Source organism: Perissodus microlepis, chromosome 2, assembly GCF_051167445.1.
Source record: "Perissodus microlepis isolate ML-2025 ecotype Zambia chromosome 2, ASM5116744v1, whole genome shotgun sequence".
Lineage (NCBI taxonomy): Eukaryota > Metazoa > Chordata > Actinopteri > Cichliformes > Cichlidae > Perissodus > Perissodus microlepis.
Window position 1 is genome coordinate 25,577,518 of NC_140462.1, and position 17,726 is coordinate 25,595,243.

The window sequence follows — 17,726 nt, forward strand, 5'->3', positions numbered from 1 at the left end:
CCGCCGTGGGAATTCCTCGACTCTCAGCAGAGACGCACCACATTTCATATATCAAAGAGCTCCACTTTGGGAACGGGGACTTGTGGAACTAATGTCGGGTAATTAGCCATTTCTGCGGGGGCATTTTCGGCGGCCACTCCAGAAAATAATAACTTCTCAGGTGGGGGGCCTATTTCTTTGAGGCACTCTGCTCGGCCGGCTCTAATCACGGCGAGGTAATTATTCGCTGATTAACACGCGGTGTCGGGGCGGATGTTCGCTCTAATCACAGGGGCTGTTGCGTCAGCGACGGCTCTCGGAGGAGGAAGCAGAAGGGAGTGGGCGCTCATGTGGGTTATAGAGACGAGACGACGGTACCTGAAGATACCTGAAGACACCTGGCGGGTTCGGGAGGGCCGACTCTGATCTTCATCAGAAGATCGCGTCAAGATCTTCATTGCGTAAAGAATGAAAGAAAAACATTTCAACATCAAACCAACACTGACGCCAAAATCCTCTGCAACACGGAATCATCCGCCACTGAAAGTAGTCCCCAAAGTGCAGATAGACTCAGAGTTCATACGTTTGATCTGTTTTGACTCATTTTTATCTCTCTTTCCATTTTCTGCTTGTTTTACTTAAGCACGTGCAGACATGTCCCCACAGGACCGCCCTCCTTGTCACACCAGCGTGCACATCCATGTAAAACAAACAAGCTGCAGAGGAAACTTTACGCTCGCTGTCATTTACAGACCTGCCTCGTCGCCCCTGCTCTCTGCGATGACTGATTGATGAATTGGAAGTCGGAGCAGATCAATAATCCGCTGAAAAGATGCTTTCGGGGTGTTATGGCAGCCTGTCAATGCCCCCCACCCCAGCTGATGCCGGTTGGCCACTTGACAAGCAGAAAAACAAATCAGCGCGTCCACTTAAGGCTCGGCATGTCGTGCATCTGTCACACACACACACACACACACACACTGAAGGAGGCGAGGAATCATCAGCAGTTGCGATCGGCGGGCCATGAGGCCAAACGCCACGCTGACCTGCATCAATCATGCGGCCGGGGGAGATGGGAAATTGCAGCACACGTTACTGCGGGACGGATGAGCGGCGCCTATTTGAAATGATGAGAGTAATACAGGAGGAAACCACGCAGCACTGAAGTCTGCCGGCTCATCGGGGACATGAGAGCGCCTGCGACGAGGCTGTGAACGCCAAAACAAAAACGGTAAAGGTGAGCAGAGACCCTAAAGTGCGGATTTCATCTCCGGCTGGTAAATATGTACAAACCAGCGGCGTGGAAAAGCAGATTCAGGGCGAGGAGCAGCAAATGAAAGATAAATGTAAACAGTAGTGAGGAGGAGGATGTAAACAGAGGCGGGCTTTCCTCTGAAGCACGGCGCCCTGCTGGATTGTGGGAGCCGAAGCGAGCGGGGTAATGAGCCTGCTGAGATGTTCCAGTAATCCGCCGTCCTCCCTCCCAGAGCTCTGATCCTGTGATCTGTGATCAGCCGCCATCTGCAGCCAGAAGCGGCGAATGATCCCAGAGCGAGGAGAGGAAGAGGAAGCTTCCCCTTCAGCTCGCTGTCAGGGCGAAGCCGGACAGGTGAGAAGCACCAGGTGGTCAGTTTGACAGCAGGAGAAGCATCGAGACAAGAATCCAAATCTGCAGCTTCTGCTTTAAAACAAGCGCGTTTGATTCATTCGCTCTTCAGTGTGGCTGCACCCTTTCACAATAAAAGCTGTGTAATTAGGGATGCAGTGATTGAAAGTTTTCAGACTCATTTCCAGAATTTTAAGTCTGACCTTTAAGTTTTTGCCCAGTTTGTGTTTTTTCTGGGACTGTCACAGTATAGTTTTTAGCCATCTCATGACGCACTAGTGGTCACTTTAAAAAGCCTGAGCCCTCAGACCCATGGAGGTCCAGCATGGATACATTTTACATCCTCACTTTCATCCTGCAGCATTTCGCTCTGTTTTAAAGCCTTCTTTCTCATCCTGTTACTTTTTATCACCTTCTGTAAATTTTATGTGTCTCCTGCTTTTATTTGACTCTTTTTTTTAAAGCTTCTGTCTTGATTGTTCAGACATTATTAATCGAGCAGTAGTTGCTGGGTGTTTGAGCAGGAAGTGAACGTCTCTCCTGTAAGTGCGTAAAATATCCTCCTCCTCTCCGACGCTCCAGATATGCCGTGAAGAAATTAGTTTCAAATGTGATCCGCCTCCCCCTTCTTCTCTTCTCTTCCTCTCCTCAGTCACTTAGCGGTCTAATAACGGAGCGTGCCGCTCAGCAGGACACCGGCCGACCGTTTGATCACCTTCACAGCGAGGGCAGAGAAAGGATCCAAAGAGAGAGAGGGAGAGAGTGATAAATACTTGATGAAATATATAAAAAATCCCCTCCTCTCGCTCGCCTCTGTCTCTCCCGCCCTCCTCTCACCTCTGAATTATCTTCCTCTGCTCTTTTTCTGATTTATAAAAAGCATCAGACGGCAGGAGAAAGCGACGGCTGTGGCCTCCTCGCGCTGAACAAAGAGGAGCAGAGAAAAATCAATACAAATTACGATGGAGAAAGTGGCACTGATGCCTGGAATTGCAGCATATGTTTACACTAAATCAGGCAATCTGTCTTCATATGGGCGGTGTAATGCGTGGGGTGGGGGGAGGGGGGGTCAGGGTTCGCATTGCCAGCCGCCGTTCTCCAATTACACTGGCTCCTTTGGAAGGAGGCGGTCTTTATCGATTGGCTGGGAGGAGCACGGGGCCCTGCAGGCAGCCAATGGGGCGCTGGGGTCAAAGTGCAGCGAGATTTTAATAAGGCAAAGTAATGGGCTTAATGCCTGTAGGGGGGTCGATCCCCATCAGAGGTTCATTAAAACTTCTGTCTTTGTTTCATTCTCCGTCTGTGGTCGTCTCCACCTCCAGCAACGATCGCAACCTCAGAGCGCCGTCACGTCTCTGGAGAGAGGCGTCTGAATCCAGATGTTTTATCAAACCAACTCGACTTATCGAGACACTCAATGTACTCATCAGAGCCCAGAGCGGTGTGGACTCATCAGAGCCCAGAGCGGTGTGGACTCATCAGAGCCCAGAGCGGTGTGGACTCTACAAACCAGAGCAGCTCCTTTAGACCTTTCAGAATAAAACTTCTCATCAGTTTTTAAACTTCATAAATAAACCACATCTGTCAGTGGCTGAATGTTGGTGTCCAAGAGTTTAAGTGTGAACCAAGCGTCAACCAAAGTGCAGTTCCTCTGACGTCCACCGGAGGCTCCAGGACTCAGTCCTCATAGACTCCCATGTAAACACGTTTACGGCCAGAAGAATTTCTAATTTCCCCATTTACAACATTTTACCTGTTTAAATTATATTCAGGCTCAAAGTTTGTATTGTTAGGGGCGTGGCCTCTTTGACTTACAGTTGTATGGTTACAGTTCAGTTAGCTAGGCTTCCCTTCGACTAACTGAACTGGACCTCTGGGCTGTGTTTGTGCTGTTGGGGCCTTTTGGATCATTTTTAATGACCTCATCTGACCAATAAAAGGGCTGCTGTGAGGTCACTGTACTAACAGACCGTCTAAGAAATCTGAGGTCCGGTTTTGGTGAATTCTAGGATTTTATTTGGCTGTTGCTGAGCACTAATTGTCAGGTATTTGTGTCTGTGGATGCAGCTTGTTAGCATTAGTGTCACTACTTACACTGAAGAAACAACATGGTGGCAGGAAAGCTGCTGATGTTGGATGATATCACAGTGATAATGTCCACACGTTTGGCGATGAGCCCATGTGCAGGAGGTTGACAGATAAAACTAGGTTTCTCAACCATGTACGTGTTCCTAAAACAATATTTTGTTTTCCAAACTTCAATATTTTGTATTTTATTTTTGTCATTGAGTAATAAAATTTTGTCAAGTGCTTGTGAAAAATGCAACATTAAAGTCATCCCAAAACATAACAAGACGAATAAAGCAACTTTAATTCTGCTTTGAAGGCAAAACTAAAGTGAAAAAAACAGAAAATCTTCAAACCAGCAACTCACAGACAGAAAATGTGTCCAAACTAAGGAGAGAGAGGACCAGGACAGAGGTATGAGGCTCGTGTTCCCAGATTCTTTCCAAGACTTTTAGCACAGATCGGGGACTTGGATCTCAGAGATCTCGAGGAACTTTTGGCGTTGAGGAAGTTTCCTGGTTTTTTGATGTTTATCTGCAGACATGTCGCCTTCGATTGAACCACATCAGCATCATTTCTCAGCAACTCGGATCAGCTCGGAGGTCAGAGAGGAGAACACTTCCTCTTCTGATGGAGGTGGCGAGTTAACCATCACAGACCCCCCCCCTCCCTTCGAGTGTAAATGGTTTTTTTATTCTATTGCAGCAGTTCCCATAGTGCCTCTCACTTGTTTTATAAGTTGGGATGTATGTACGCAGCGCCAGGAGGCAATCCAGTTTGGGATTCACCGCTGATTGCTGCTCGTGTCGTCCCGGTGCATTATCTCCATTCATCCTCTGTTGCTCCGCATCCCCCCAAAAAGTCTCTTTGGGATCCTGCAATGAATCGCTCTTTCATTCGCGGCGGGCCGAGGTAATAGATTCAGGCCGCGCTGCTCTCTGCTTCCTCTCAGGGAGGCGAGGAATCCAACATGGCAGCCCCTGCGGCGAGGGCCACGTCCCTCAGCACTCTGTCACCCTTCAGATATCATCCCCACCCCGTTGCAGCCTGAAAGCCCTTTTTCTCCTCCGCCGCCGCCGCTTGAAACGGGCTCCGACAAATTTGATTTAGCAGCTCGCGGTCGCCCATTCCCGGGAAAAGAAAACAAATATTGTTATAATGGTAATAACATCTATTTGGAGCGCTGGCGACAAACGGCGGCGGGGCCCTTTGAAGGAGACCCCTCTGTGCCGCCGTATAGCTGCCTTATTCTTATTCATGAAAGCCACGGTTATGCATATTAGCGCAAACTAGCTATTCTACTCAGCGGCATTTGGAGTGTCAATCATCCTTACAGAATACAAGAGCCAACGGTGACAAAAGCGGAGTGGGCAAGATCGGCTGACAAATTGTCCCCAAAGTCAAATTTGACAGCCTTTTATGATTAATGGGCTTGATTATGGAGAAGTATCTCCCCGAACTCATTTCCGGGTGTTTCTCCAGCTCTGCTCAGTGCATATGGAGAGAGGAGGAGGAGGAGGAGGAGGAGGAAGGCAGATTGTTTGTGGAGGTGAATGAGTGGAGGAGAAAAGAAAAGAGAGAGAGGACTCGGTGGAGGGGAGGCTGGATTGAATTAGCCGTGGAGGAGAGGTGGAGTGTGAGGTCTCGCACTTGATAAACAGCAGCCGAGATAAGAGAAAGCGAAATCAGCTGACGCTCGCCCTCTCCGTTAGCGCTCACCGCTAACACGAACCAACAGGAGATCAGAGGAGAGGGAGGTGAAACGATCCCTGCTGAGTTTAAACTCCAGGAAATGACAGGAAGTCACGAAAAACCTGGCTTTTCCACGCGTGTGCAAAAAACGAGCACATTTCAACAATGTTGCATTAAAATTACATCTCACGAGTTGGGGACGTGTTTTTATTTTCTTCGATTTCAGCACAATCGCAGAAGAAGGAAAGGCTGAAATATGTTGTTAAAAAAAGAGACACAAATAATGCAAAGAGACGGCAGGAAGATTCAAAACTACAACAAAAAGGCACAAGACCATCCTGACCAGAGCAAAAGACTCAAAAAAGATGTAAAAGTACAGTAAGAGGTGCGACAGCTAGAAACAGAGGTAAAACTACCAGGACGCATAAAAAACTCCTGAATGATGGAAAGACACAGTTGGAAGATCTGAAAGTCCCACAAAAAAAATAAAACTACAAACGCAAAACAAACCTAGAACAATACAGTGACACAGATACAACGTTAAAATGTGTCAAATACCACAATGAGAGGTAAAACTACCATGCAAAGAGACAAAAATACAGAAAAAGAAGAAAAAGGACAACAGGAACTACGGCAAAAGATAAACCTACATTTGAAAAAGAGACAAATGGAAGTACCAAAAAAGTGTAAATGACCACACAAAGACATAAAAGAAAGATGATGATGAAGATGAAAGCTGCAGAACTGCAACAATCAGCTGAGTTCCTGTCAGACGCGTCTGGGGGTTAAATAAACCCTCTCTTCTGTTTCTGTTTGTCCCGCAGCCTTGAACGAGCCCACCATCGACTACGGCTTCCAGAGGCTACAGAAGGTCATCCCTCGCCACCCCGGAGACCCTGAGAGGTTACCTAAGGTCAGTAAAGACAACTCATTAACTTGCTGCTGTGGGTCAAAGGTCAGATTTAAGGCCAGGAGGTTGGCTTAAGTCTGGCAGGTATGACCCATAATGCACCTGTCATTCAAGGCTGCTGCTAATTGGGCGCTTTAATCGGGTTTAGGGCCACATTAAGGGCTGATTTCAAACTGAAGTGGCTTTTTGTCCCTCCATGGACGCCGTAGACCACCTGCGCTGTGAGCTGAAGGCTTCTAATGCAGCACAGGGCCGAACTCGAGTCGCCTGATTGGATTTGTTGGTTCTGCTCGGTACGCTCTTGGCACGGTGCGGCGCTCCTCGCTGCCAGCGGGGCAGATTGTTCCCGAGCCTTCAAACAGGAAACAGCTGTTTATGGGAGCAAATCCTGCTGCTGCTGCTGCTGCTGCTCTCGCTGCGTTTTGTTTCCCCTCAACTGGCGAGGAGGAGGGCGCGGATGGTCGTCAAGCGTGATCGGTTTGGTGATGTTTGGCTTCTCAGAAGCCCAGGGAGAGAAAAAAAACATCAGAATTATGTAAATTAACTCTGGGACCTAAAAGTGGAGGTGGTGTAAAACATTTCATGAATTACAAAGTTTAACTAAACTTCATTTTTTAAAATGTCTCGTATAATCAAAGCTCCGTGCTCGATGCCTTTAACTAAAAAAGAAACATTTGATTTGATTAGTTTCCTTTGTGATTTGTGATGGACGTCAACATAGACGTCAAAACTCTTCATTAATTTTCAGTTTTCCTTTAAGCGTACAAATTCTGGTTTTATTTTGTGCAACAAACTGGTCCAAATGTGCCTCATTACTACAGGAAATACAAGCATCAGATACAATCAGATTGTGTCTTTATTAAAGAGAATGAACACAAAACTTTTGTTCCATTAAAACTTTAAAGCAGCTTTGTCCAGTTTCAGGAAGATCAAAAGGTCTTCTGAACATTTTCAGTTTAGTTTATCTGACGTGGACATAAACGAGTCTTATTCTGCTGGAAACGCTGCAGTCGCATGTTTAAAGTGTTGGATCTGTATGGTGTCACTGAGGGCGGGGATATCCTGTTTATCTGATCATCTCAGGCACACAAACCTTCTGTTTATGTGGGACAGCCAATCAGAAGACATGAGGGGTTGTATCACATAAAGATGGATTATTTTGAGGTCTGAATCATGCAAAGCTGCTCTGGTAGAGTCCAAGAAAGCTGGAGATGAGCAGAACTGACCACTGTGTGATGTTTGTCTAGTGTTAACTAGCCCGGCTACACCAACTGTCCAAACATCACTGCTGTTTAGTTTTTTTTTAGAGATGTACGTTTCAGTTTTTAGAAATATACAATGGAAGCTCGCTATCTAACTTCCAGCAGCCTCCTAACTCGATTACAGCCTACATCTTATGTGAGAACGAGCACAGTGATCATTCCACTTTAGCTGGAAGAATTTGGACTGTTTTTAACTCTCAGCCTTTGTTTGTTTGTTTGTTGTTTGAAGAAGAGTTTGGACCTGAAAATGGCAGCAGAATAGAAAAACTAAGCCAGTTTTTACACCTTTATTTAAAGTTTATGGTGGTAAATTTGTATCTCTATGTGGAAGTGGAAACAGTGTGTTAAACTCTGCGGGCTTTTTGGAGACAGGCGGTGAGGAAGAGGGATTTAAAAGTGCAGAAATGCTCCTTTAAGAGAAAGTCGAGAATATTGAAATCAGGGAGCTGGTGTCACCCACAGAACGACATTTGTATGCTCACACAGAGGCACGGCGTGTAGCCATCAGGCGTCCTGGTTAGTATGAAGAGATTATTCTGGCTGCAGCGGCTGCGAGGAGCTAACTGAGGCAGATTCTCTGAGGCAGCGAGCAGCGGCGGCTGGCGGCGAGCGTCAGATGGGCTCTGACACTCGAAAACAGCTGCCAAATTGAAACCATTTATCAAAATCTGACATCGGAGATCCAGTCACCAAAAAAGCAGTTTATTTGTAAATTGATACTAATAGCGAGCACACATTGTCTGGCCCCTTTGATGGCCTGATTTGCAGCCAGAGTGGGACGTCAAACACCCTCCTCCCTCATCCTCTCCCTTTAAATATTTATTTATTCAAAAGAAAACTCAATAAAGCTGCAGGTTTCTCCCTCCTGGACGTTTTGGAGGGAGAGGAATCACGGCAAGAGGAAGAGCGGCGCTCCGCGAGGTGACAGGACGGCGTGCTGGCAGTGACCGAGCAGCGACGGGTTAACTCGAGTTGTCACTTCTCTTTTGTTTTCACCTGCAGCTGCCGCTCTGCAGAGGACAGCAGCAGCAGGTGTGGACAGAGATGTCTGGGCGGCTGGGTTTCGTTTTTGGACAGGCACGGCGCCGCTGAACAGATTGATTCGTTGTAGACGTCAGGTAGAGCATTATGGGAGCAGCAAGCAGGGTGAATATGGAAGCCAGAAGGAGAAACATCAGGCTGATTTCAGCTGAAAGATGGGAAAATGCCGTTCGGCCTAGCTTAGCAGGAAGCGCGATTAGGTGACGACCGTTCAGACACAATACTGAACAAAATGATCATCTTAAGGTGGACGTCCTCTGCTCATTTCCCTTTCCAGTGCAATAATTTAGTCACACAATATAGAAATCAGCAGATAATCGGATTTTAACAAGAGTCCTGTTTAGAAGAGTACAGCTGGGCATGTATGTCGTGGTAACTTTGGGCTTTTAGGATTTTCTTGAACTGCTGCTAAAATACAAGAATTAGATCCATAAATCTGAATTTATCTTGGGTTTTCTCTGATCCACACAGGGTCAAAGGTTATATACAGGCTCAAATACAAACACCCACACTAATGTTTGGTTAAACGTCCCTTAGCAAGTTGCACCTTGACCAGATGCTTTTGGTAGCCATCGGCAAACTTCTGGCATAATTCTGGCTGCATATCTGACTGCTCTTCTTAGCAGAACTGGTAGAGTTCATTTAAACTGGTTGGGTTTCTGGCACAGATCTGGCTTTAAGGCGGGCTTGAGCCTCGGTGGTTCCTGGGTTGTTCCTGAACATCCTAAACAATTTCCTCTCATCTGAGGGTGACAGTTTGGGTCTTCTTCCAGCTAAGTGCTGACACATACGTAAAACTGTGCTCACGTACAGTTGTTTGAACTGATAGAATCCGCAGTTGTTTAGAAATGGCTCAGACAGAACGTCCCAACTTGTGTATTACTAACCAAAACTAGCTTACTTATTTTTGCTGATGCATTAAAAGTCGTTTTGCAGTTGTTTATTAGCTGTAATTGTAATAAAATAAATGAGATAAATTAAAGTTATTTTATAATAATTTTTTAGTCATATTAGTCATAAAAGCTAAACTAACTTGACAGTTTATCTCTTTTAAAAGTTCTCATTCTCTGAACTTCACCTTAGCTCCAAAGCTATGTCAAAAAAACAACTGTTAGCTTCATGTGAGACGATATCTCACTTCTATGTAGAAATGTAGAAGCAAGATTTTTAATTACTTCAGGTCATTATTGATTATTCTGCTTTTTCTTTATTGTGTAAATCATTGTTTGATCTTTAAAAATGGTACAAGGAGGAGAAAAATCTCCATCACAATATCTTGTTTTGTCCTGAGCTTCTAAACGCAATGCGCCCGCTAACGGACGGACGGACGGACGCTGAGGTGTCTGCTTCCAGCCCAGCCAGGCTGGAAATGAAATTAGAGGGCTGAAAATGATCCAGGAGAAACCCCAGAGGTCATCAGTGACCAGTTGTCTTTCCCAGTTTGTCAAACTACCCAAACTAACTCTGTGTGTGCTGTGGACAGACATGAAACCGCACTCACGTTAATTTTAATTTGTCGTTTAATCAGGTTTAATATAATTTTATCTATAAAAGGGATCAGGTTATAAATGTTGGAGATTTGTTTAAAATAGGGGACACCCTGTTGTTAAAAACAAACGCTACTGTTAACATGAGGTCCATGAAGATTTGTGAACCATGGGGTGGAGATTAAATGTGTTTAGTGTGTTGAGTGTGCACCTTTAGCTCTGATCATTGACCCTCATCCGGACTTGTGGGGGGGCGTCCGTCCGTTCGGGGATTATTAATTCCGGCCCACTTCATGAATGAGGAGATTTTCAGTATTCATTGAGAATAATGAGCAGAATTCAGTTCATGAGCTGAATTTCAATATGTTTCCTCTGAATGGAATTAACCCCACACCATGTCCCAGATCATTAGAATACCTCTACGCCTGATAATCGCTAATCTGAAGATCCGGCGTGATACTGCTCCCTTCCTCCTCCTCCTCCTCCTCCTGCAGGTCCATCCATATTTTATAGAGATCAGTGGGGCGGCGGCTGTATCTGTAGCTCTGCTCAGGGTGATTTATCATTGTTAAGGCCGCTGTCTGATGGCTTCTCCTCCAGGGTCACGCTGATCCCTGTTCGCCTCGCACCTCCTCAGCCACGGAGCCGGCCCCCTGTAATTAAGCCCCTAGAAACCAAATGGAAAAAAGAGAGAAAGAGGTAGGAGGAAGAAAAAAGGGGAGGAATATGTCAAGAGATGGACAGAAGAAGGGCAAGGGCACCAAGGCCACGAGGGTGCAGTCTCCAAGAGGGTTTTTTTTTTTTTTTTAACGGTTATTTGGGAGGGAAACGAAATACAGTAAGAGTGATTCCTAGTCTTAGATAAATTTTGCTCATATACCACTACAAGTTAAACTGCTTTAAAATATTTAACCGTGAATTTTATATCTTCATGACAGCGATATACAGTCATTTGTAATCCCCAGAAGCCCTCTTTGGGGATTAAGCTGCGCTCATTTAGTCACTTTTGCTGACATTTTAAACATTTTTTGTGAAGTTTTCAATTCTGAACTGAAGTTTTAACACAGTCATTCCCAAAATGTGAGTAGAATGTGGAAAGTCGACTAAAAGTTTTTTTAATGACCTGAAATCAGTGACCAAGCTGATAAACACACCAGCAAAGTGTTTAACAACAAAAGCAGGCGCAGTCTTAAGCTTTATACCAACAATTTACCTTTATATATTATATTACCATTAATCATTAGAGATGAGAAATTTCATTATTTGTCAGGAAAAAGGACTGTTAGTTAAATATTAAATATCAGTTTACTGTTTATTATTGACAAGTCTACTAGGGTACTTCTGCACTCACAGTTCAAAATATAAATCTTTATTTGTTTACGCTCGACTACAGAGCAGTTCAGTTCAAACTGGAACAAGCAGTTTCAGCTCCTCCCTCTTTGCACCAGCTTTATTTCAGCTTGGCTGCTTCAGGTCTTAACATGAGGAATATTCTCACTAAATGACACAAAACATAGAAAAATAGTATAAATCTGAAAGTTTCCAGCAGTCTGCAGCCTGATCCTTTGGTTCAGAGGGATTACTGTCTATACACTGACATCTTAATTAGAAATTTTAGTCAAGCTTAACATGAAAATCTACCTTTAGAAGAGGAAATGCTGACAGGAAACAAAGAAAAGCAAAATATTTGCCCTTTATTACTTAAATAGAGAATATGCCTGTATGCTGATGTGTTTCTCTACAGCACAATAGATTCACTTTAAGTAAAGGCATATATGTTTTAATATTTCACGTCTGATAAAATAAATTTTCTGTAGTGTTTACTTACTTTAATTTATTGAGAGACAGCGCTAGCCAGCTGATCGTCTATACTGGTTTCTTTTAGAGGAAAGAAAAAATGGCCTCAAACCTTAATAAAACAAAGGAGTTGCTTCCTGTTGGCTGCTCTGTGATACAGCGCTGTAACATGTCCACATGAACACACACGCACACACCTACACAGGAGCTACGGGGAGGTTTCATGTGAAGAGAAGCACGAGTCTCAGTGGGTTTAATCAACGCAGCACTGAGGAGGAGGAGGAGGACCCACCTCGTTCTGGACTCACTGATGATGGTGAAACCCTCCCAGACTGAGATAAACTGGTCTGAACTGGAAAGAGAAGGTGTATGTGTTCAGCTGAATCAGTCTGCCTCCCGTGGTGACGTTTGCATGTCGTTGTGGTTCTGTTTATTAAAATACAAGTAAGATTCAGTGATAATGTGGCTGAAAGATGTTTGATCTCGAATTAGAATTTGCTTTAGTAAAATTGGTACATTTCAGAGGACACAGACTCGCGCTCAGTAATAGAGCTAAACCACCTAAATAGTCTTATTGGTTCACTGCTTTCTTCCTTTTTGTCAGAAGCGAAAGTGAGCAGCTATTTTAGGAATATATGGAGGGAGGTGGCCTCTTTGACACGGTGACACAGGCGGCTGTACCTGCTAGCTGTCTGCTAGGCTTCACCTCAGCTAATTAAGTCCCTGAACTGGACCTGTGGACCGTGTTTGTGCTGGTGGAGTATTTCTAATAAGATGTCCAATAATATGGCTGCTGTGAGGTTACTGTACTAACAGACTAGCAGGTATCTTCATCTTAGTTATGTTTACATACAGTCCACAGATGCAAACAATAACAAAGCTAGTTACTGTTAGCCGATAGCTTAGGACTCCCCTTTCGTCTAAATCTTGCGGCTCCAAAAACCAAACATAGCAGCAAAAAAGTTAATGTTTAAAAAAAACAGTGGTTTACGTGACAGTGTCTGTATCAACTAACACTTTGGTTATGAGTTGCTGATAATCTTCCACAGAGGGACAATCCAAAGTGCAGGAATGTGTTTTCATTTCCTCACAGGAAGTCTTCACACCATTATTCTCTACACATTTTAATTGCTGTCTCTTCATGAGCTGAGTTCATTTATCAAATCAGATGAACATGAGCAGCCTGTTTTTGAACTGTCGCACACAAACGTTTAATTTCAGGCACTGCTAAAAGGCAAAGAGCCATTCCACTGATTTTACCCCCACCTTAAATAAATAAATTTCATGTAGTTACGATGTCGACTACTGTTTTTCTTTTAGATTTTTTTGTGTTTATGCTTTCTAGAAGCATTCTTTTGTTCTGCAATTCAGTTTTTATAAATATATTTTAAAAATAATTTTCATCGACTTATTTTCACATTTTTTTCTCCAATATTTTTATGATGTTTTTGAATTTTTCCCCTTTTTATTCGTAAATTCCACTCAGAGTTGCAGTTATTGAAGTATTGTAAATCAAATGTAGTGAAGTTTGGTGAAACGGCGACTCGCACATTGGAGCGAGCGTCTAAGCAGCCAATCATTAACCAGCCAGATGTTCGAGCCCAATGATCCAATCAGCTGCCTTCGTCTCTCAGCTGTTTCATATGTCCACTTAGCCTCCACCCCCCACTCCCCAACATCCATCTCCTTTCAGCTGAAGGGAAACACCCAGAGACCCTCTTCATCCTCGTCTTCATCTCCCATCCCTCCTCTCTCCTCCATCTTCTCCCACATTCCCCACACTCCTCCTCCTTCTGCTGGAGGTGTGGGTCAGTGATAAGAGATGATGATGATGATAACTGGGAGCCAGTGCATTACCGCATCGATCGGGGCCTTTCAGCGCCGTTAAAGCGCCCGGCGCTCTGATTGCCGGCACTCGCTCTGACAGGAATCCGATGGCGCTGTCTGTGTATGTGTGTGTGTGTGTGTGTGTGTGTGTGTGTAAAGGGTGTGGCCTGGCCACTGTTAGTGTGTGTGTGTGTGTGTGTGTGTGTGTGTGTGTGTGTGTGTGTGATGGCGTGAATGAGGATGTATGGCGGTGTGGCGTGGAGTCAATTAGTTGCTCCGACAGGAAGAAACAGATCGAGCAGCAGGAGGGAGGAAATCTGATCCGAAGGAGGAAAACAAAGGAAAATAAACAAAAACAGGAAAAACCATTTTCGTTCAGTCAGCAGGAAACACTAACTCTTCTTCTTCTGTTCATGTTTGTTCTGCTTCCTCTTCCTCTTCCTTCCTCTTTTTATACTTCCTGTTGTATTTTCCCTTCATCTTAATTTTTCTAAAACTCCTCCATTTTTTCTATTTTTATTTTGTTCTGCTTCCTTTGTTGTTACTTTTGTTCATTCTCTCTTTTCCTCTTCTTCTGTTTTTATTGTTCTTTTTGTTTCTCTGTTTTCTGTCGTCCATCTTTTTCCTTTTGTGCTGTCTTGTTCTCTTATTTTTCTCCTCTTCTTCATCCTTTTTTCTTCTACTCCTTCCTTCACTCTGTTTGTCTCTGTTATGGTTTTTCTGTTTCTCCTCCTCTGTCTTCTCCTCCCTCTTTCTTCTTCTTGTGTTACTTCTTTTGTTTCTTCTGTTCTCCACTTCCTTTTTATGTTCTGTTTCTCCTCCTCTCTCTCCTTCCTGTTTTCATGTTGTTCTTTTCTTATTCTGAGTAGTAGTACTACTAGTACAGCGCCTAATTCACAAATCACAGAGAGCCCACCAACAAATGAACAAGTGCAAGTACACACACACACACAAACACACACACACACACACACACTGAGCAGCAGCAGCGAGGCCTCGGAGGCGTCATTAACTTGAGAAGGCTGTTGTGTCTGTCAGAAGCTAATGAAAATAGAAGGAGGACACACACACCCAAACACACACACAAAAACACAGACATACACACAGAGCTGCTGAAGTCTTTTCTGTGTGTGTGAGGTTTTAGTGTCTGCCAACTGTATATTTAACGTGTGTATGTTTGAGTATGTACGGTTGTGTGTAAGTAACTCTGTGTGTGTGTATGTATGTGTGTGTGTGAGAGAGAGAGACGGGCAGCTGCTGCTGCGTGGCGTCTCGCTGCCGCAGCCGAGCGAAGGAGACATTAACTAACTTCTGTTTTCTAATGGAGATTAATGAAGCCAGAGGACCAACACACACACACACACACACACACACACACACACACACACACACAGAAGCACACGCATAGAAACAGAAACACACACAGAGAAATGCACACACATACATAAAAACACGCACACAGAAACACGCTGGCAGAGATGTGGTTTCACCTGTCAGGCTGATTATTTGGGGTTGTAGTTTGAATAAAAAAACGGGAGCTGGAAGGAAATAGGACAGGAGGGAAGGAAAGCAAGAAAGGCAATGAAGGACTGAGGAAAGGAGAGAATTAAGGAGTGATGGAGAGAAGGAAAAAAGGAAGACGGGAAATAAGTAGCAAAGGATTTGTGCTTCCTATCTTCCTTCCTAGACAGTAATCTAGGCAGAAAGGTGGGAAGGAAGAAATAAGGAGCTAAGGTAAGAAAAAAAGATAAGGAAGTAAAGGTAGGAACCCAGAGAAGGAAGCAAGTCAAAACGGAAAAAGGACATTTGGAACAGTTAAGAAAGGAAGGAAAATGGACAGAAAGAAAAGTAAGAAAGAACAAGGGAAGGAAGGAAGGAAGGAATATCAGTGAGTGGAGGACAAAGGAGGAAAGGGAGCAGAAAAATAACATGAGGAAATATGAGGAAATGAAGGAGATGACTAATAAAAGGAAAGATGGAAGGAGGGAAGGAAAGACACCATGACAGGAATATAGAAAAAATGAAAAGAAGGGGGAAAAGGAAGGAAAGGAAGGAATGTGGAAGACAGGAAGGAGGGAAGGAAGGGAGAAAGGGGATGACACAAGAAAGAAAAAGCAAAAGCACTAGGAAGAAAGGAATGAAAAAGGTAGGAAAGGCAAGAAGGTAGGAAGATGGGAAGGAAGGAGGATAGGAAAAAGGTAAATGAGATGGAAAGGAATGCAGAGGAGGACACACAGAAGGAAAGACAGCAGGAAGGAAGAAAAGTAGACACGAGAAAAGGGAAGGAATACTGAGGACAGGAAAGAAGGAGGAATAGAAGCAAGGAAAGATGAAGAAGGAAGAAAGTGGGAGAAAAGAATGAAAGAAAGATCGGGAACCAAAGTTAAAAAAGAGAGACAGTAGGAAGGAATACACGAAGTCAGGAAAGAGGAAGATGGGACAAAGGCAGGAAATAAAGGAGGGAGGGAAGGAAGAAAGGAAACGGGGAGCAAAGAGAAGAACGAGCAGAGCTCATCAAACAGCTGATTCTGGTGTAAACAAACAGTGATGCGTTCACTTCGCCGTTCAAGCTTCAGGTCAAGGAAAAAAGCGTCCGCGTGCTGGACCGTTGCCCCCGAGGTCATCGCCTGTCGTGGGAAACGAAGACCTTCGTGTGTCAAAGGCCGGTTTGCTGCCAACTCAGAGGAAGCGCTCTGATTGGCCAGGGAGGGAACACAAAGTCCGTCTCTGGAGACGTTTTTGTTTAGAAGCTGCGGCTCCAGCAGAAAGTTAAAATGCAATAAAAAAAAAAATCAGTAGAATCCAAAGTAGAAATCCCCTTTAATCTCTGCGTTCTGCAGTGAAACTCGACAGAAATAAGAAGGCGCAGATTTGAGCGGCAGGAGTGATTCGGGCTGACAGCCGCGAGACAAGGGAAACGTTTCTCCTCGGCGGCTTCGACAGCAGCAGAATCTCTAATGCTGAGTTCAAAGATGCGGTTCAGGGTCAGCCGCACATTCATAATCACAGGTGGAAGGAGCTCTCGCACTCCTTTACTTCATATTAGAGCTGCACCGCTGCTCTGTGGAGGGACAGTTTAACGCTGCTGAACAACAAATCGACAAATTTCAGCCTCAAGAAAAAATAACCAGAGGTCCAGGAAGTACACCGATCCGCTGACATGCCAGACGAATGCCAGGAAGCTTTATTCACTTTAGTTCAATGCATGAAATGTTTGTATTTGTTCTCATTGGCCAGTTTCAGGAAGCCTGCTGAGGGCATCAGACGCTGCCATTAAGCTGCTCTTTGACCTTTTAAAGCCTGAACCATGATGACTCGATGACAAATTAAAAAATAATTATTAACTATTCATTTGCATATATGAGTTTTTATTTGTATTATATTTGTGTATTTTTTTTTTTGCAATTTATTTATATTTGTTGTGGGGGAAAAAGTCTCACTGTTGATGTAGAAGTCTCAAAGAAAATCAAATATACTAGAAACAGTGAAGAAATGGAAAGGGCAAAAAAGGAAATAACTGATGAAAGGATAAAAGCAAGGAAGGAAAGACAGGAGGGAAAAAGAAACAGAGAAAGGGGAGAGGAAAAAGGAGACGACGGAACAAAAGTGAAGGAAACCTGTGACGTGCTGATGTCAGCGAACCTTTCAGAGAGGGGTGTAGGTTCTGGGTCGGGGGGCCGGGGGAGGCGCACGGGGCCGAATCTCAAATTGACGTCAGTTCCCGTCAGTTTCCTCGCTGCCTCGAACTTTCGGGAACAGCGTCTGCAGTGCGGTCGGAGCTCTGATGGCTGAACCTAGAGAGTGGCAGCCGTCACCTCCTCCTCCTCTTCCTTCATCACTCCACGTGAAAAACAAGCCTCCCTCTCTCCCTCTCCTGCTGTAATACCTCAGGGAGATCCAGCAGAGGCCTCCACCTCCCCACTGCTGCTCCTCTGGGACTCCACACCTCCTCCTCCTCCCTCTGTCAGCTGATCATCCTCAGGCTTTCCTGTGTCTCCATTCAGCGCTTTGTTTACATCACCTTTTTTCCTCCCTTGTTTCCTTATTTCACCTTTTAC

At 44.5% G+C, this 17,726-nt stretch overlaps 1 protein-coding gene across 3 annotated transcripts in view; it reads left to right on the plus strand.

Moving 5' to 3' along the window:
• LOC146392791 (transcription factor COE3) overlaps positions 1–17,726 on the plus strand; it is a 141,556-nt gene that overhangs the window by 108,868 nt on the left and 14,962 nt on the right. For all 3 annotated transcript variants that reach the window (XM_084953375.1, XM_084953391.1, XM_084953384.1), the window contains exon 11: positions 6,169–6,257. In XM_084953375.1, coding sequence (XP_084809501.1) covers positions 6,169–6,257 — 89 coding nt within the window. The remainder of the gene's footprint in view (positions 1–6,168; positions 6,258–17,726) is intronic.